This window comes from Borostomias antarcticus, assembly GCF_949987555.1.
Source record: "Borostomias antarcticus genome assembly, chromosome: 10".
Classification (NCBI taxonomy): domain Eukaryota; kingdom Metazoa; phylum Chordata; class Actinopteri; order Stomiiformes; family Stomiidae; genus Borostomias; species Borostomias antarcticus.
In genome coordinates, this window is record NC_140243.1 from 16,020,030 (window position 1) to 16,039,830 (window position 19,801).

The window sequence follows — 19,801 nt, forward strand, 5'->3', positions numbered from 1 at the left end:
ACTGTTCACTGTTTCAAAGAATGTGCCAACGTGTCCAGACGCTTTTGATGCTGCACAGAGTACCAAGTTTAATCTGTGTGAATTACAGTGCACATAGACAGCATGAGTTGTTTTAAAATAGTCTGCACACCTCCCCTGTGGCCCGACATAACCGAGGCCCTGTCAACACTGAAGCCAGCGCACAGAGATGGGTCGAATTGCAGTGGTTTGATGACCTGTAATATCTTGTCTGAAATTCCACTTGCACTCGCGTCACTTGCGTCCATGAAGCCGGTTGGCCATTCTTTTATCTTCCCCGCGTGAATGTATCTCACACAAACAGCAACGAGTTTGCGCTTGGACGCATCCTTATACTCGTCTGCCATGAGAGCATAACGTGTACCCGGTGTCTCACGGACCTCGGGGTGGCTGTAGCTCAGTTGGTAGAGAGGGTCGTTCAGTGATCGAAGGGTCAGTGGTTCAAATCCCGGCTCCGACTGTCCACATGTCGAAGTGTCCTTGAGCAAGACACCTAACCCCAAATTGCTCCCAATGAGCAGGTTAACACCTTGCATGGCAGCTTCCGTGAATGAGAGGCCATTGTAAAGCGCTATGAGTGCCGCTAAGGTGGAAAAGCTCTACATAAGTGCAGTCCATTTACCTCAGCTTTTATTTTATGCAATAATAAGGAGGCTGCTGACCAGGGGCGTTTCTAGGGCGGGAAGACATCCGGGGCTTAGCCCAGAAGGACTTGGGAACAATGCCCAAAATGTTTCATATAGTGTAACTAAATATTATAAATAAATAGCCACACATAGCTAACTACTGTCCCTAGCTGCTTACCCCCAGAAATTAAGTTCAATTCAAGTTATTTCCTATAAATGAAAACTAATAATCAATATTATAATCCCATCATTGTTATTACAAATGCAAACCATTACAATTAGGCTACTAACTGTATGCATTTAGAACCTGTTTACTAGACACACTCCTCATATAGCCTACAGGTACCTGCACTTTCAATGTCAGTGTCTTCAATGACACACAAGGGATCCTCCTCCTGACAATCTCCTTCTGCTCTCAAATATAAAAATATAAAAAAATATATGTCATGCTGTAGCCTACATAATGCAAACTAAATACTTAATTCCTCTTAATACCCCTTGCATATTACTAGCTACCTCTTACATCATGCTGGCTTGTCTGGCTGGCAGCAGTGTCAATGATGATTTCAGCTTGATCATCATCTGAGAAGTCCAAATCAAATAAATGGATTTAGGAACACATGATTCACTCTCACGACACGACACTCACATTCACACACACAACGTTAGTTAGCTAGGTAATGTCACCTAGCTAGTACACCAGTCTCTTCCTTGCATCTTTTAGAAGAGGCTTTTTCACTTTCCCCTCTTTCTGTACTCACTTCAAAATTATATAAAATTTACCAGAAAGAATCCATCTAACATTATACCTCTTTGGCTGCCGACCTCCTTTTTCTGAAAAATTTGGAAATGTTCTTCCATAGACAGAGAGAATTTCCGCACACAGTATGTAGCTCCCACAATTTTCTTAAAAAAAAAAAAAAAAATTCTTCTGTGACATCTCACAAATGCTTCTGAGTTTGCAGACTCGGAAACTGATGCAGCAAGCCAACGTTAACTATTTGTGTGCCGGTGTCGGTGCGATGGCTATGGGAAAATGAATCTAATTCATTTAGTTTTATTAAAATTACAGCAGAAGTAGCATTGAGTGGGCTTTCTTTCTTTTTTTTAATTGGGCCAATTAAAAACATTTGGCTTTAAAGCAAAACTTTAGCCCTGAATAAAACAGCCTAGCAACGCCACTGCTGCTGACTCCAACAACTAATTTTTCCTTTCGGAGCTCATTAGGGTCACATTTCTGGGCAGCTCGTCGAGAAAAGCTTTGATCACCAGATCTTATCACACATGAATTCTAATAGTTCTAGAAAGTTGCCTTTATTAAGATCGTCCTTGGTTTCCCTGTGTCCACGTAGAGAGATGTCCTGTTTGGCACAGAACATTACAATATCAAGGACGACTTTAAGCTCCAGATTTCTTTCTATTAACGCATGATCCCGCACATCCTGGTTCATCTGGTCAACAATATCCCCCCTTCCCGACGTGTGGGTTCTCTTGTAGCTTTCAAACCTGCTCATGGACTTGCAGTGGTCCTCGCTTTTTTGATGTCTCTCTAGCAAGTAACGCAGGTGCTTCCAGTCTTTATATCCATCCCTCGTAAATGCACCTTCAGCTTCTAGGCTGGGGAAATATCTGCAGCCGTCCCTTTTCTGTAAGTTTTGGCTGTGAAGGTGGTTCATTGAGTGCAGATAAATCAGCGGGTACACCTGCTTCGTGCTGACCGGGAGCGGGAGCACTTCTGGCGCTGAGGAGCAAGCGGCCTGCTGCTGCTGCTGCCGCGGGGCGCTGAGCTAACGTTACTCTCCGGAGTCAGACAGCTTGGCTCAGTAGCGTTGCTGGATGAGGGCAGTGGGGCTTCCTCCTGAAGTCTGGCTTTTTTGTAACCCTAACCCCAAACTTCATTAATGAGCCTTGTTTAGCCATAATTTGTGATTTTGTACCTGTAAACATAAAACTCTCTAGCTAGCTAGCTGTCTGCTGTTACGTTGGGCGTGCGGAACCAACAACTGGATTCTACAAATCATTCCATATAGCTAGTTCCGTTGTTCAGAGAATAAGACACATACAACAATAATTCAACTCAATTTATTCACTTATTGTCTTACATGTTTTAGTTTAAATGCGTGGATATTCCCAATGGGTGAATAAAAAAAATAAAAAAATATATAACACCGAAGCTTTCTCAGGGCGGGCCAGTGAGTAAAGTGGCCCTGGCCCAAATGTGGCTTACGTTTTTATAGGCACCGTTTTATTGTTTTTAACGTCATCAAAAAGTTATCTACAATGTCACATTATGTTTGCAATGTCATTGTAAGCTCCCCTACAGTGACTAATTTATTCTTCTTTTTTCCACAGATATGGGAAAATAGTCTCAACAAAGGCCATCTTGGACAAGAACACCAATCAATGCAAAGGTGAGAGTTTACACATTTCCACCTAATAAATACATACCAAAGATAAACTTCAGAATTATCTAGTAATTTCCAAGTGGTCCTGTGGCAAGCATTTCTGCAAAAGACCAGAGTTACACACAATGCCTCCAGCCGGGATCTCGACCATATACTGTAGCACTGCTGGATGATTGGCCACTGGCTTGATTGTTGAGGAGTTCAAATCACAGCGCTTGCCAGCTTGTTAGCATGATTACAGGGTATCTTAAGGACAGACATGATATGTCTCATCCTGATTGCTGTCAGCTCCCTACGTCTCTCCAGTGTGTTTGTGTGTGTGTGTGTGTGTGTGTGTGTGTGTGTGTGTGTGTGTGTGTATGCGTGCGTGCGTTTGCATGTGTGTGTGTGTGTGTCTGCATGATTGTCATTGAGCGTTCGTCTCTAAGACAGGTGTTATTATTACAGGGGGGAGAAGTGGAGAGACTAGTCTGTCTCACAGCAGGATAAGTGATGGCTGGATTGTTGCTGCAGTGTTCTTCAAAACGAAGAGATAAAGTATCCAGCGTGATTGCAGAAGTATTCAGCTGGACAGGATAAGTGATAGAGGGAATAAGAGAATGGCACGCACACACACACACGGACACGCCCACACACACATACAATCACACATTGAATCTCTAGAAAAACTACCAGCCTGGCGAGGATGTGGGGGGGTGGGTCTGGGTGAAAGAGAGAGGGATGGATTAAAGGACAGCGAGGGGAGAGGGAGGGGCAGAGGGAGATGGCTAGAGAGAGAGATGGAGAGAGGGAGAAAAGTCGGGTGAAATTGATGATCTTGCGAACAGCTTTTCAGGAAACACAGACAGTGGCGAAAACAAACAAGTCAGCTTCCTGCACAATGTGCTGGGTTAGACGTGGATGGGCCCTGTCCAAGTGTCCCTATGTGTGTGTGTGCGTGTGTGTGTGTGTGTGCGCGTGCGTGTGTGTGTGCTTGCGTGTACAGTAAACAGTGAAGAAACAGTGTGTGAAACACTAAAACCCCACCCAAACCACATATCAATGGAAACACTCTGCCTTAAATAACAATCATCATCCTCAGGACCTACTATCTATATCTCAGTTGGACTCCACACCTGTGAGTGTGTGTTTATGTAGCCTGCGTGTGTGTATGCGTGCGTGCGTGTCTACGTGCGCGTGTATGTGTGCATTAGTGTGGAGAGGTTGGAGAGGAGAGGGCGGGACAGAGGTGCTGGAGAGGGCAGGATAGAATGACGCAGAATAAAGGAAATTACAGTGTAGAAAGGACTTCCATTTCCCAAAGATAACCCCTCCCCCACCAGCTCAGACAAGCTGATCGCCAGGATCTCTGGGAGCGCCGGAGATTACATGCGAGCCGAGATGGCGGCCGGTGGGAGGAAGTGGGGCAAGATGAGGGTTGAGGGGAGGGAGGAAGGGAGAGAGAGAGAGAGAGAGGAGGAGGGAGGTAGGAGGGAGGGAGGGAAGCAGTTTTCATTCGCGGCTCACATATTCGGTCAGGCTTCACTGGTCGGCGTGAATGCTTATTGCTGTCACAAGAACTTGGCGTCGGACGAGGGGGAGGACAGAGGGAGTCCTTCTCTCCTCCCTCACGCGGGAGTCCTTATCGGACGCCCCCGTCCGGGCTCCCCTCTCTGCAGCCCAGGGAGACGGTCTTGGGGGCCTACAGCAGAGACTGTCTCAGGGGAGAGACAGAACCATGATCCCACCTCCTCTTTAAGGGCCTTTCATACTGGCATTGCATTACATTTACATTACATTATAGTCATTTCGCAGACGCTTTTATCCAAAGTGACTTACAATAATTGCATTTAACCTATACTGTCCCGCATAATATAAGCATAATATAGTGCTTAAGCCAAAGTGCAAGAGTTGCAAAATATAAATACAATAGATGCTTAAGAGGGAGGATCCTGGTAGTACTGCTTGAAGAGGTGAGTTTTGAGCCTGTGGTGAAAAATGGGCAGTGAATCTGCTGTCATGGCGTCAGTGGGCAGTTTATTCCACTACTGCGTTTCGCCTAGATTACACTACTGTGTTTTCTGCGTTTTCCCCGAAAAAGATCTACGTTTACGCCTAGCAATTACACTACCACGGCCAAATCTAAGCTCGAAGCCGGAGGCGGATCGACACTACCGGAGCTACGCTTTGGCGCTCGAAATCCGGAGCTGCGTTCTATGGCCCCCGGGTGATTACTGTTTTTTTGCTTCCCTCTGGAATATGTAGGGGTGGGTCATATACCCACCTCCCTTGTTCTCTGTAAAGCGCATTGTGTTGCCTCTGGGTATGAAATGCGCTATACAAATAAAGCTTTGATTGATTGATTGATATGGGCAGATCCGGAGACTTAAAAAAAAGAAAAAAAAAAGGAATAGGCCTAAACTTTAATGCTGTGTTCACTGCACATTATAAAAATCAAACAGGTGATTTATAAGTTTGTGGCTATATAGTATCTTATAAGATACTATAGTTAATATCAATTTGAAAATACGAATAACGCCATAAACTTATGATGAAATTAAACTTATTCAATGTTTACAGGTTCCCCCAAAAAGCAGACACCTCAAGTCATAATCAAAACAAGCGTAGACACTTCAAATAACAATATTATCTTGTTCAAAGAAAAGTAACTCGGAAAAGTTAAAAAGCCTTTATTGACATATGCTGCTATACTAGGCTCTGCAGCTCAGTTTATGTTCCCGACCAAATAGCACCTTCATCACACCTGTCTGAACTTCCCAGCTCTCCTGCCCTTTTCGCTCACTCTTGAATAAATAGGTGGATGTGTAAATGTTTTTACGAATGCTAACTGTCTGTTCATGTCCCGCATGTTCAAGAGATGAATAGGCCTACTATAATAAACTTCACAGCAGATATGGGCAAACATGATTTAGAATATCTTAACTACAAACAGAGATGTCTGTTTTTGCAAAAGAACCCCTCAAATAGGCTATATTGTCAGTTTAATGGGGAATGATTGTCTGAAAGCAGATCTGTGATCATTGAACAAGTAATTGGTTTATTCATGTGCGAGTAATCAAAAGTCTAAATAGGTTTTGGATATGTAGTTTGGATTACTGGAAAAATGAAAAGAGGAACTTTAGGGAGATCCGTGGTGAAGCAAGAATGGCAGGCCTATAGGCCTATGGAAGGCTGCGCTCGAGGGCGAAGTTGGGTGAATGGATGGACTTTGTGCTCTTTTTAAAAGTTGATTGCGCTGTAAAAACAAGAAAGAATAAAACAAAAAATGCAGCAACACAAAGTAGATGAGATGGTGGTTGGGAAGCAAAGGGAACTGTTTAAATGAATTCCAATATACCTGGGGCCTTATTTATCATTGTGGATACACCCTTTTTCATTTACACCTGATTTTTGTACTTGCTTTTTTTCTCCGCAAATAATGTGATGTATCATGCCAAAACTCGATGGGAAATATTGTGAGATATATACACAATATTTCCCATCGAGTTTTGTCATGATACATCACACTACCTGCGGAGAAAATCAGGTGTCAATGAAAAAGGGTGTATCCACAATGATAACTGAGGCCCCTGGCTGGTTTACAACCATTAATCTCTTACATAAATAAATTAATTAATTAATTAATAATAAAAAAAAAAAAAAAAACATAATAAGGTGAACAGTAGTAGCCTAATAATATTATATTGTTATCACAGCAGCGCAGATTGAGATTCGCCTTCAATTACAGAATGGAATGGACAAGTAGGCAATCTTTTTGGATTCAAGATTATTTTAAAAGCAGGGAATGCGCACCAGACATGGAACACAAATGGGATGGAAATGAGTAGAAAAATCGTATTTATATCAGCCCCGGGGCGACAGGACGTTCAGCTCAAGCCCTGGTAGTGGTCTGTAGTGGTCTGATGTGGTAGAGGTCTGTAGTGGTCTGATGTGGTAGAGGTCTGTAGTGGTCTGATGTGGTAGTAGACTGTAGTGGTCTGATGTGGTAGTGGTCTGTAGTGGTCTGATGTGGTAGTGGTCTGATGTGGTAGAGGTCTGTAGTGGTCTGATGTGGTAGTAGACTGTAGTGGTCTGATGTGGTAGTAGACTGTAGTGGTCTGATGTGGTAGTGGATTGTAGTGGTCTGATGTGGTAGTGGTCTGTAGTCTGATGTGGTAGTAGACTGTAGTGGTCTGATGTGGTAGTGGTCTGTAGTCTGATGTGGTAGTAGACTGTAGTGGTCTGATGTGGTAGTGGACTGTAGTGGTCTGATGTGGTAGTGGTCTGTAGTGGTCTGATGTGGTAGTGGATTGTAGTGGTCTGTAGTGGTCTGATGTGGTAGTGGTCTGTAGTGGTCTGATGTGGTAGTAGACTGTAGTGGTCTGATGTGGTAGTAGACTGTAGTGGTCTGATGTGGTAGTGGTCTGTAGTGGTCTGATGTGGTAGAGGTCTGTAGTGGTCTGATGTGGTAGAGGTCTGTAGTGGTCTGATGTGGTAGTGGTCTGTAGTCTGATGTGGTAGTGGTCTGTAGTCTGATGTGGTAGTGGTCTGATGTGGTAGTGGTCTGTAGTCTGATGTGGTAGTGGTCTGTAGTCTGATGTGGTAGTGGTCTGTAGTCTGATGTGGTAGTGGTCTGATGTGGTAGTGGTCTGTAGTCTGATGTGGTAGTGGTCTGTAGTCTGATGTGGTAGTGGTCTGTAGTGGTCTGATGTGGTAGTGGTCTGTAGTGGTCTGATGTGGTAGTAGACTGTAGTGGTCTGATGTGGTAGTGGTCTGTAGTGGTCTGATGTGGTAGTGGTCTGTAGTCTGATGTGGTAGTGGTCTGTAGTGGTCTGATGTGGTAGTGGTCTGTAGTCTGATGTGGTAGTGGTCTGTAGTGGTCTGATGTGGTAGTGGTCTGTAGTGGTCTGATGTGGTAGTGGTCTGTAGTGGTCTGATGTGGTAGTAGACTGTAGTGGTCTGATGTGGTAGTAGACTGTAGTGGTCTGATGTGGTAGTAGACTGTAGTGGTCTGATGTGGTAGTGGTCTGTAGTGGTCTGATGTGGTAGTGGTCTGTAGTGGTCTGATGTGGTAGTAGACTGTAGTGGTCTGATGTGGTAGTGGTCTGTAGTGGTCTGATGTGGTAGTGGTCTGTAGTCTGATGTGGTAGTGGTCTGTAGTCTGATGTGGTAGTGGTCTGTAGTCTGATGTGGTAGTGGTCTGTAGTCTGATGTGGTCGTGGATTGTAGTGGTCTGATGTGGTAGTGGATTGTAGTGGTCTGGTATAGAAGTGGATTGTAGCAGTCTGATGCGTAAGACCTCGTCACAATAAGTGCATCAAATGAGCAGCGAAAGTGAACTCATAATAACATTAACATACTTCATCGTCATGACGGAATAGGAGCGTTTGGATTGCTGACTGCTACTGTACCATGCATTCCTAATTTACTTGTGCATGGTCAGTCTTGAGGGCAAGCAGGAAGCAACTTACCATGTGAAAGACAGACGAATGGATGTGGAATGATGTGGACCAAGTCCCTCCGGGTCATAGAGTTCTAGTGTAAAAGGTCTTTTAAACTGCGACGGCACCATGAAAGCCTCCTATGTTTTCCCTTAGAGCAGTCTAGTCACAAAATAATTAGATTTGTTTATACATCCAATGACAGCAGCCACACAGAAACACAACTGCTGTTCCTGTCTGCTCAATGGCATGGGTCGGTAACACTTCATCAAACATTTTGCATAAATATACTAAGATCTGACTAAAGAACGGATGTGTTCTTTTCCCCCCCTGTCTAAATGATGGGTGCGTTTTCCTGTCAAGCGATAATGATGAGTATTTTTTTGCGAAGCATCACGCTGTCAATGTCAAGCTGACGGGTTGTAGGCACCCCTGAGGAGAGGATCTGTGTGTGTCAGTGGGTTTGTGTGTGTGTGTGTGGGTGTTTGTGTGTGTCTGCGTATGTTAGTGTGTGTGCGTATGTGTGCGTATGTTTGTGTGTGTCTATTTGGCTAAATTATGTGGTTCTCATTAACAACAGAGCATTCATATTTGTGTGTTCTGCACATTTCACAGAGGCTATTCTCCCCTTTTGAACAATGAAAAACTGTCTACAATAGCAGCGCTAGAGACAGAGAGAGGCAGAGTTGGTTCAAGGGTTTGGGGGGACCAAGGCAAAGGCCCTCCTGGGTGTGTGCTGCATCATTCATGGTGAACAGATGAACTAGAACAAAGAAAAAAAACTTTTTACACACATTGTAGAAAGCACTATTGCACTTGAAAGAAAGCACTTGCTTAAAAGCTCATAGATTTCAGATTCCATGAATAACTCATTCACACACTATTAGGTGAGAGGTTTTTTGGACATTTACTCTGCCAAATGTCCCCGAGCAATCGCCTGGATTGCCTGTTCAGTGGCTCCGCCTCTGAAGAGAGAGAAGGAAAGAACAGATGTTATTGGATGAGCAAGAAAGAGATAGAGGAGGAGAGGAGGAGAGCGGAAATGTTCTCACTTGCCAATTCTGTACATATTTATGGCTTTAATTAGGGAGCCTTTTGAAAATTGAACTGGGCGACATCTGATGCCGGCCTTCCAAAGCACACAATGACATTTGGCAAGATTTCCCAACTCGGCCTCTCACACACACACAAACCTACTCACTCATTCACACACAGACACACACACGTACACACACGCACGCACGCACGCACACACACACGCACACACACACAGGCACACACCGCACTCACACATATAGGCACTAGGCTTGTCACGGTACCAGAAATTCAGTAGTCGGTACCGATACCAGCAAATTTCCACGGTACTCTGTACCAATTTCGGTACCACGGCGTACGTGCGTGCGTGTGAGTAATACATGCACGTGTGTAAAGTACAACGCGCATGAGTACCGCAAGCAGCAATTCAACTGAACTGTGTAGCGTTCTTGCTCACTCATCACACAGCTTCGACCGAATGACGACGCGTTTATTTAGACAAACCACGTGACAAGTGTCAACAGTGCTACACGCTAGTGCTATCGCTAACTTGCTAGCAAGAGGCTAGCGCAGGTCATAAAAAGGAACAGAGATCCCCATCATGGTTCTTCCCCAAATAGCATCTCCCCAAACTTGGGTCTACTAGCACCGAAACATAAAACATAACATGCTACACGCTGTCACTCCCACAGCCCAAGTGCCAATACACAGTGCCCTACACAATGTCAATCACTTATATTTTCACATTATCATCTACATTAATTATCCTTACCAAATGGCTAATAGATGGCTTCTCCTACTCGCATGCTTACCTGTTTCTAGCCGGACTCGGTCGTCATCGTGGTGTTTTGTAGTGACAGTCTTAAGTAATCAACGAGTAATGTAACGTTATTGGGTTGAACAAGCGGTCAGTTGCGTTGGGCTCTGGCGGGATCGACAAGGCGTGGGGGTTGTAGCCTAGATGACTGAAAAAGTCCAGTCATAATTCCACTTAAGTCTTGCAGCGCCTAAACTAGGTAGCCCCTCACACGACTGCTAACCTGACGGACTAGCAGTCACTGATCCCCCCATTAGCGAAATCAGGTTCAACGGTCACTCCGCCTGGTTCTGGGATCAAAACTACTCGATAAAGTATCGCAGATAAATTTCAAAGGTAGGCTACTCACAGAAGCAGGAGGGTTGCGTCTTCAAAAACGCATGGTTTTGAAAGAAATGCGCTGCTAATGAACATGTTCAATCTAACCGGCTCATATTTTCACAAAATGAATCACCGGTAAACGCTTGTCTTCTTCTACGCTGCTGTCATGGGTGGTGCACTGTGATTGGACAGCAGCACGCAGCAGCGTAGAAGAAGACAAGCGGCAAATTAAATAGAAAACACGGTACCTTCGGTACCTCGGAAAAACGGGTACCGTCAGTACCGCAGCAATGTAAGTACCGAATTAGTACCGAGTACCGTGACAAGCCTAATAGGCACACACACACACACACACACACACACACACACACACACACACACACACACACACATAGGCATACACACACACACGTGCGCACACATGCACAAACGCACGCACACACACACACACACACACACATATTGCATGCTCTCCAGCCCCCTCCTGTGAAGCCCACTTGAAGTGTACGTGGTGTTGCAGACAAACGTGGCTCCAGGTTCTTGAACTAGCACTTTTTGTCCCGACCCCTTCCTGTCTACCACGTCAGCAGTGGAGGGGTCAACGACCTGACACACTCCTAGCCAACATAAGCCCTCTAGAATAACACACACACACACATACACACACATACACACACACACACGCACTCTAACATCACACTCTCCAGCGTCCAGTAAACCAAGTCAGGATGGGTGTCCATGGGGTTGTTTCCTAACCTCCATCACTTCTCCTATCGTCAGACAGCTCGCTAGCACAGGTGTTAGCCTCAGTCACGCTGTAGCTCCAGCTTCAGCTTCTTGTTGTTTTCACCTGTCCAGTCAGTTCAGATCATTGGGAGGAGGCGGGGGAAAGAGAGAGAACAGCTCCCCCGGTGGACACACACACAGACACACACAGACACACACACACACACACACACACACCTAGACACACACACACACACACATACAGACACACACACACACCAACACTAACCTACAAACACCTGTATAAACACTCACTCCAACAGTCTCTCTCTCTCTCTCTCTCTCTCTCTCACACACACACACACACACACACAGACACACTGTACACATGTACACAACACCCTTTGGCACACATCTTCTCAAACATCCTGTCTAACACACTCCTTAGTCTTGGATGAGACCCGAGGTGACAGGAGAGGAGGCGTGTCTGTGATGTGCTCCGGCGTTGTGTACTGCAACTTAACAGAGGATTGTGTCTGCTGCAGTTTGATGTTATCGGGTTGGACTCCTACACATTTCTGTGGACTGGTCCCTTGAGACAGCACACAAGCAAAAACACGCACACACGCGCGCACGCACACACACCTACCTACTCACACACGCGCACACACACACACACACACACACACACACACACACACACACACACACACACACACACACACACACAAAGCCAGCCAATGTGACTGGAAAGGATGCATCTGGCAGCAGAGATGAGGGCATTGGAATTCAGGCTGCTGCGCTGCTCCGTCCCCATCGTCTACCACAGCGTCCATGTTGTCCACCCGTCCCCCCCCCCCCGCCCCCCCCCCCCTCCCCCCACAGCACTCACCTGACTCAGAAACAGACAGAAGAGTGGAGTGCATGAAAACAACTAAATCTACTAAGTGTCTCTCTCTCTCTTTCCTTGCACGCACGCACACACAAACACACACACAAAAACACGCAAACAAAGTTGTCAGCCATAAACAATGACCAGGATAGCTGTTTCCTCGTTGTACTAAATACAAACAGGACCAAATTACACGCCTCCGCAATACGTGAACGAGCCTACCTTATATTGCAGGTTGGATTGTGCTGTTACCCCAGTGTAATGTATGTACATTCAGTGTGTGTGCATATGTGTGTGTGTGTGTGCAGGTTATGGCTTCGTGGACTTTGACAGTCCGGCGGCGGCACAGAAGGCGGTGGCGTCCCTGAAGGCCAGCGGAGTCCAGGCCCAGATGGCCAAGGTAAGAACCGCTCCGCTCCTCCCCGCAAGACTGAACCCGGACCACCAGAGACCACACACTGCAGCACACACAGGCAGACTGAACCCGGACCACCAGAGACCACACACTGCAGCACACACAGGCAGACTGCACCCGGACCACCAGAGACCACACACAGGTTTCTGGGGCTGTCGAGCTTCACACAGCGACCTTGGTGCCTACTTGTTCTGCCAATGTTATCGGTGTGTTTGAATATGAGATAGAGCTGGTGGTTATGTGGTGAGAATTCAAACAGTTGATGTCCAGGTGTAGAGCAAGGCTCCACCCTCCTCCACATACACATACACACAGACACACACACGCACACACAAAAAAACACACACACACACACACGCACGCACGCACGCACGCATTGTACAAATCAACTGAGTCTTCACAGCCCACTTGCTTATAAATATTAGACAGTTGCTTCAAGAGAGTGCATAGTGTGTGTGTGTGTGTATGTGTGTGTGTGTGTGTGTGTGTGTGTGTGTGTATGTGTGTGCGTGTGTGTGTGTGTGCGCTTCCCCAATCCCATTTAAATGCATGCCTGCCATGCTCATTTAATGAAGTGAACACCCACACCTCGCATTGCTCTTTAGTCATACTGAGCAGACAGGTCACTCTGCAGAACACTCTGTGCTTAGGGTAGGCATGAGTGTGTGTGTGTGTTTATGTGTGTGTGTTTATGTGTGTGTGTGTGTGTGTGTGTGTGTGTGTGTGTGTGTGTGTGTGTGTGTGTGTGTGTGTGTGTGTGTGTGTGTGTGTGTGTTTGTGCGTGCGTGTGCGTGCGTGCGTGCGTGCGTGTGCGCTTTTGTATTCCAGGGTAACAATGTGTTTGTGTGAGAGACTGAACAGCCCTGTATGGACGCCTTTCAGAACCATTACTGTACCACCGTACAGTATTGCTACTTCCATCTCTCCACCAAGCAGAGAAAGTACAATTAAAATGATCTGGTCTGCAGGCTCCGAGACCATTTCAAGGGAACGCCTGCATAACTGACGAGCCTTGCCTGCAGGTCCTTTAAACATCTTTTCATTGGTGTGACATCTTTTATCCACTGGCGGCTGGCAAAGCCTTTCAGGAACAGCCTGGTTGGTTGTCCAGCGACAGCACCTGGGGTTCAGGAGGGGTCACGGAGCCAGAACAACAATGAAACAGAGGAGAGAGAGTGAGAGAGGGAGAGGAGATTCCTGCAAAGCATGCATACGATTATGTGTGTGTACGTGCATACGTGCGTGCATTTGTGTCTGTTGCACCTCACTAAACGAAATAGCTTCCTCACTTGCTCCAGCACACATGCGCACAGCGTGCTGGAGCAACGATTGCGCGCTGTGCGCATTAGTGCTGGAGCAAGTGAGGAAGCTATTTCGTTTCGAAAGACGTTTCTAAAGATCATGGCATGTGAAAACCACAACAGGCCTATGCTCTATGTAAGCACAACTAGCGATTCATCAAGACAGATTGATGAAAACAACCGTTTCGCGGCAGAAAATAGATTTTTAGAAACTGCATTCTAAGTGCCCCGACCACCGCCATTACATGGATATACTGCGCTGGATTTTAAATTTCTTCTACATGCCTCCGAACTACACCAAAGTGATCTCGGTGAGTCAAACGTCTTAAAATATGTCGTAAATAAGGTCCAGGTTGTCAAAAACGAGCATTGTCCTTAAATATGAATCCAGTGTGTGTGTGTGCGTGTGCGTGTGTGTGTGTGTGTGTATGTTCACCCCCTCATACTTTTGTCTAGCTGTGCTTTGCTTTCTAAGCTCACCTTGGTAATTATAGGAGATCTTAATGATGCTGCTATACCCCTACTGCTATAGGAGATCTTAATGATGCTGCTGTACTCCTACTGCTATAGGAGATCTTAATGATGCTGCTGTACTCCTACTGCTATAGGAGATCTTAATGATGCTGCTGTACTCCTACTGCTATAGGAGATCTTAATGATGCTGCTGTACTCCTACTGCTATAGGAGATCTTAATGATGCTGCTGTACTCCTACTGCTATAGGAAATCTTAATGATGCTGCTGTACTCCTACTGCTATAGGAGATCTTAATGATGCTGCTGTACTCCTACTGCTATAGGAGATCTTAATGATGCTGCTATACCCCTACTGCTATAGGAGATCTTAATGATGCTGCTATACCCCTACTGCTATAGGAGATCTTAATGATGCTGCTATACCCCTACTGCTATAGGAGATCTTAATGATGCTGCTGTACTCCTACTGCTATAGGAGATCTTAATGATGCTGCTATACTCCTGCTTCCTATCCTCTTAGCGTTAGTCATTTCACTCTCCCTCCATCTATCAAAGTATGTCTTATCCTTCTAATTAGCACGGAATGCTTTTGTGCGTGTGCATGCCCATGTCTGTCCCTGTGTTCTGTCTCTGTTCTGTCTCTGTGTTCTGTTGTGTCTTGTCCCTGTGTTCTGTTCTTTCTCTCTGATCTATGTTCTGTCTCTGTGTTCTGTGTTCTGTGTTCTGCTGTGTGCTCTGTCTCTGTTCTTTCTCTGTGTTCTGTCCCTGTGTTGTGTTCCGTCTCTCTGTTCTGTGTTCTGTTCTGTCTCTGTGTTATTTGAGTCTGTCGGCGTGTTCTGTGCTCTGCATATCCAAACCTCTGCGGCTCGTCAAGGTCAGGACGGTAATTAGTGAGGTGGTACAGTGCCCCCCCCCCCTCTGTCCCTAGCCCTGTCACTAATTACTCTGTGGGAGGTAGAGCAGCACCTGCTGCAGATACTGCCACTGCTGGGTGACTGGCAGGACCACACACACGCACGCGCACGAGCACACACACACACACACACACACACACACACACACACACACACACACACACACACAGAGAATATTGTTCCTGAATGCAGGTGATGATGATGAGTAATGATGAGGATGAGTCCTCTAGCATACTGTAAATAGCTGGTTTCATCCTCTCAAGTAGCTGGCACTCAACCCAGCCAGTCCCGAAACAAGCGCTCCCAAAATCTTTCGGAGCATTTCATTTGGGTGCTGTTAGAGCCAGCAGGTCTGATGCTGGCGGCCGGGACCTGGTATTGTTTTTCTGTGCGTGCGCGCCTCTGTATTGCGTTCCTGTGTTGTTTTCCGGCTGGCTCTGGTGTGGGGCCGGGCTGATTGAGAGCAGATGCCTGGCGTTGGCTTCTGACGGCCAACGGGGTTCTGGGTGACGGAGAAAGCACAGCTACAGGACAGGGGAGGACATCAAGGAGATCTATGGCCACGCCATGAAACATGTCCGGGAAGCAATAAGCACCAGGAACATTCCGGGTTATATAAAACCTTCCTCCCTCCCTCTCTCTCTCTCTCTCTCTCTCTCTCTCTCTCTCTGTCTCTCTCTCTCTCCAGTACCACCCTCACTCCATTTCTCTCCACCTCCCTCCCCATCTCTCCTCTCTCTCTCTACAGTACCTCACTCTATCTCTCTACCTCCCTCCCTCCATCTCTCTCTCTCCCTCCCTCCCTCCATCGCTCCCTTTCTCTATCTCTCTCTTTACCTCCCTCTCTCTTTTTCTTTCTCTTTCTCTCTTTCCCTATTCCCATCTCTTTCTCTCACTACCCCTCTCTCTACCCTCCTCTCTCTAACTCTCTCTCTCTCTCTCTCTCTCTCTCTCTCTCTCCCTCTCCCTTTCTCTGCCCCCCTCTTAATCAACAGGGATTTGTGGAAAGTGATTTGTAGAACATCGGGCGTCTCTCTCCAGCTCTGCACGCGATGCCGCCTCTGTGAAATACAGCGGGGGTGCTGTGCACCAAACGCTGAGACCAAACACCCTCATTGCTCTCATGTTTGCGGCGAGGACAGCGAGCTGATCACTGCCAGCCAACAACAAGCAAAGGGAACACACATTCGACCGCGGCCTTCCTCACAACGAGTTTAGCCCAAGCCGAGACGAGCTTTCCAGTCTCCTCACACAAACGAGGTGGGATGCCTACCGGTCTGACGGCCAGACAGAAGCGGATGGATGGATGCATGGATGGATGGATGGATGGATGGATGGATGGATGGATGGATGGATGGATGAAACAGGAGGAGCAGGGCCGGGCGAGCGGAGGAAAGTAGATGGACGTCTAATGTGGCCGGACCACCATTACTCTGACAATTGAATTTTGGGTAATGTAGTCTGAATGGGAGTGAGTGGACGCGTCCATCAGCTGGGCTCTGATCTCATTGGTGGTACATTAGCAGCTGCGTTGGGACGGGAGAGGGGCTTTTAGAGGCCTCTCAGCCCAGAGGAAGACAGGGGCGGGGCTGGGGCTGGCGGCTGAAGCCCTAGCAGCTGTTTGTGGACATATAGGGGCTATTAGAGGCCCCTCAGCACTGGGGGCATACATAGGGCAGAGCATGAGAGGAAGACAGAGCACACAGAGCAGACAGACAGGGCAGAGCGGTCAGAGCAGACAGGAAGGTCTCATTAGCAGCTCTACCCTGCATCCCTGCGCCAACACCCTGCTGCTCCCCAGACATAATGGAGCAGTCTCAGCCTAGAAACACACACACTCACACACACACTCACACACACACACACACACACACTCACACACACACACACACGCGCGCGTGTACAGTATACTGTATATAGTAGGCCATGCAGATACACAAACAAATACATAACATAACACACAAGGACGCACACACATACACAGACACACATACTGTACACAAGGACACACACGCACGCACACACACACACACTCCATCTCATCCCCTAGGTCGCCTGCGTCGGCCCACAGAGATGCATCAGTTTCCATCTGCAAGTGATAGCAGCCCTGCCTCATCATTACCTCTCATTTGAGCAAGGACAATCTCTCATCTACAGCGCCATGAACCTCCAACAACAGCTCTATTCACAAAGCCCCCAATTGCACAATTGGCGCCTGTGTGTGTGTGTGTGTGTGTGTGTGTGTGTGTGGTGTGTGTGCGTGCGTGCATGTGTGCGTGCGTTTGTGTGTGTGTGTGTGTGTGTGTGTGTGTGTGTGTGTGTGAGTGCGTGTGTGTGTGCGTGTGTGTGTGTGTGTGAGTGCGCGCGTGTGTGTGTGTGTTTGTGTGTATGTGTGTCCAATCAGCCTGGACCATCTCACTCAGCCCTCTGCCATCACTCAAATCCCCCATCAGTCATTTGAAACGGCAGGCCTGTTCATGGCCCCCTGCTGTGAGAGGAAACCTGAAGCCAGCTAAAACATTGCAAACATCCCAGGCAACCGTTGTGGGAGAGGGTCCTCACCACGGACATGGCTGTCCTCCCATCTGCCTGTCTAGTTAGGCTATGCATGGTTAGAGAGTCATGACTGTACGGTATGTAAAGATGGCGTGACGGTGTGGGGAACCATCCTCGCCTGCACCGCACCCTACTTCCTGAGTCGCTTCCTGGATGAGGTCGAGGAACGCACAAAAAAGGGCACGTACACATCACACACGTCAAACATTGTTTGACAGCACATGGAAACCACTTCAACAGCTTCACTTTGGCTCGGTAGTGTTCGCGATAGGTTGGTGAATTTATGACGTCTCAGACGTTGTTTTGGGCTGAGGTGTTACGCGACAGTGTCACAGCCCTTACCCAGACTATGGTGACAGGACATAGGGAGGAGACCTATACAGTAGGTCTATTCCATCGGGGGAGGCCAGGTAAAGCAATGCCACACCCACAAACCTACTACTGTATGCTGTATGTGACAGTCACTTGGAGCTCAAATGCAGATATCCCGTACTTTAACACACACCAGACATCATCGCTGAAGCTCAACCAAAAGCAGACCCAACGCCAAGCCTGTGATTCTAACGAGCCGTACGAATAGGAGAAAAGTATCGAAAAGTGGAAACCGAGTCACAGATTATTGGCCTAATGTCATAACTGAGTCATTATGCAATATTCACTTCCCTCAGTACAGATTAGCCTTGAGAGAGGGAGAGAGAGGGAGAGACATGGGGGGGGGGGGGGGGGGGCATTGGAGAGGGCAGGCCCTACAGTACAACCGGGTAAACAGGATAAAGAACCAGACAGTTCATGACTGCAGATATATTGTCTTCTGTTTCACAACAGGACTGTGTTTAATGTCCTCTGATTGGGTGTTTGGACTCACCTTGTTTGTTTTGATGGCAGAGGGGCATGTTGTCCGGCGGGGCGCGGCGACTGATTGGGCAGTGGTTTGAGATTCAGAGTGTGGCCGTCCGGCCATCGATCAAAGTTTGTGGACAGCAGCAGCCAAGCGGCTCTTCCTCTGAGGGCTCCTCCAGAATATAACATCACAAATCAAGTGCTGTAACCTTTTAGGCTGTCTCAGCTTCACAGACATGCCCAGAGAAAACCAATGATTATCCACTCTCTCACTCTCTCTCTCTCTCTCTCTCTCTCTCTCTCTCTCTCTCTCTCTCTCTCTCTCTCTCTCTCTCTCTCACACACTCTCACCTTCCTGTCTTTCCTTCAATCACCTTCTCTCTCACTCTTTCCATTTCTCTCTCCCTCTCCCCTATAAACATGCCCCCCATCTCCCCTCTCTCCGATTAAACAGTTTTGGCGTTTAATCTGGCCAGTCAATACCTGTGTCAATCTCTCCAGGAATGCATTACCATTAATGCGCTTGACTTGTGGCAGCCTGACGGCGTGACATGGCTCATGCACGCGTGTGTGTGTGTGTGTGTGTCTCGGTACCGGGGTCCAGCGGTCCCCCGTCCTCCTGTCACAGCGCCGCCCGGCACATTAGCATGGAGCCAGGCGGTAGCCACCGCCAACGCCCCCCCCCCCCCCCCCCCCCCCCCCGAAACCCACACATCCATTAGAATAAATCTGCCTTAATGGCCGGGGTTCAGCTGTCTATCGCTGATGAAAATTAATGCCTTTTATCGCCCCCTCTGCAGGTCAGAGAGGGTCGAAACGGTTACTTGGTTACAGCTACCCGCGCTCGTTTCGTTTTGGCGGGGGCTGATGAGATGTTAATGCGATGGTGCCGGTGTGGCGGTAAACGTGCGTGCGAGGCGCCGGGCCGGTAGTCTCCCTTGGCGTCCTTGGTGGCGGGGAGGGATGGTAATGAGGCAGGCGTCGTAGCCGGCGGTCCGGCAGGAGGCGGTGTGTCTCTCCGCTGACCGGCCCGTCGCTCG

At 47.5% G+C, this 19,801-nt stretch overlaps 1 protein-coding gene across 1 annotated transcript in view; it reads left to right on the top strand.

Moving 5' to 3' along the window:
• Positions 1-19,801, top strand: part of LOC311314654 (RNA-binding motif, single-stranded-interacting protein 3-like) — an 88,337-nt gene that overhangs the window by 31,469 nt on the left and 37,067 nt on the right. The window contains exons 3-4 of the mRNA XM_084445087.1: positions 2,997-3,055; positions 12,569-12,660. Coding sequence (XP_084301213.1) covers positions 2,997-3,055; positions 12,569-12,660 — 151 coding nt within the window. The remainder of the gene's footprint in view (positions 1-2,996; positions 3,056-12,568; positions 12,661-19,801) is intronic.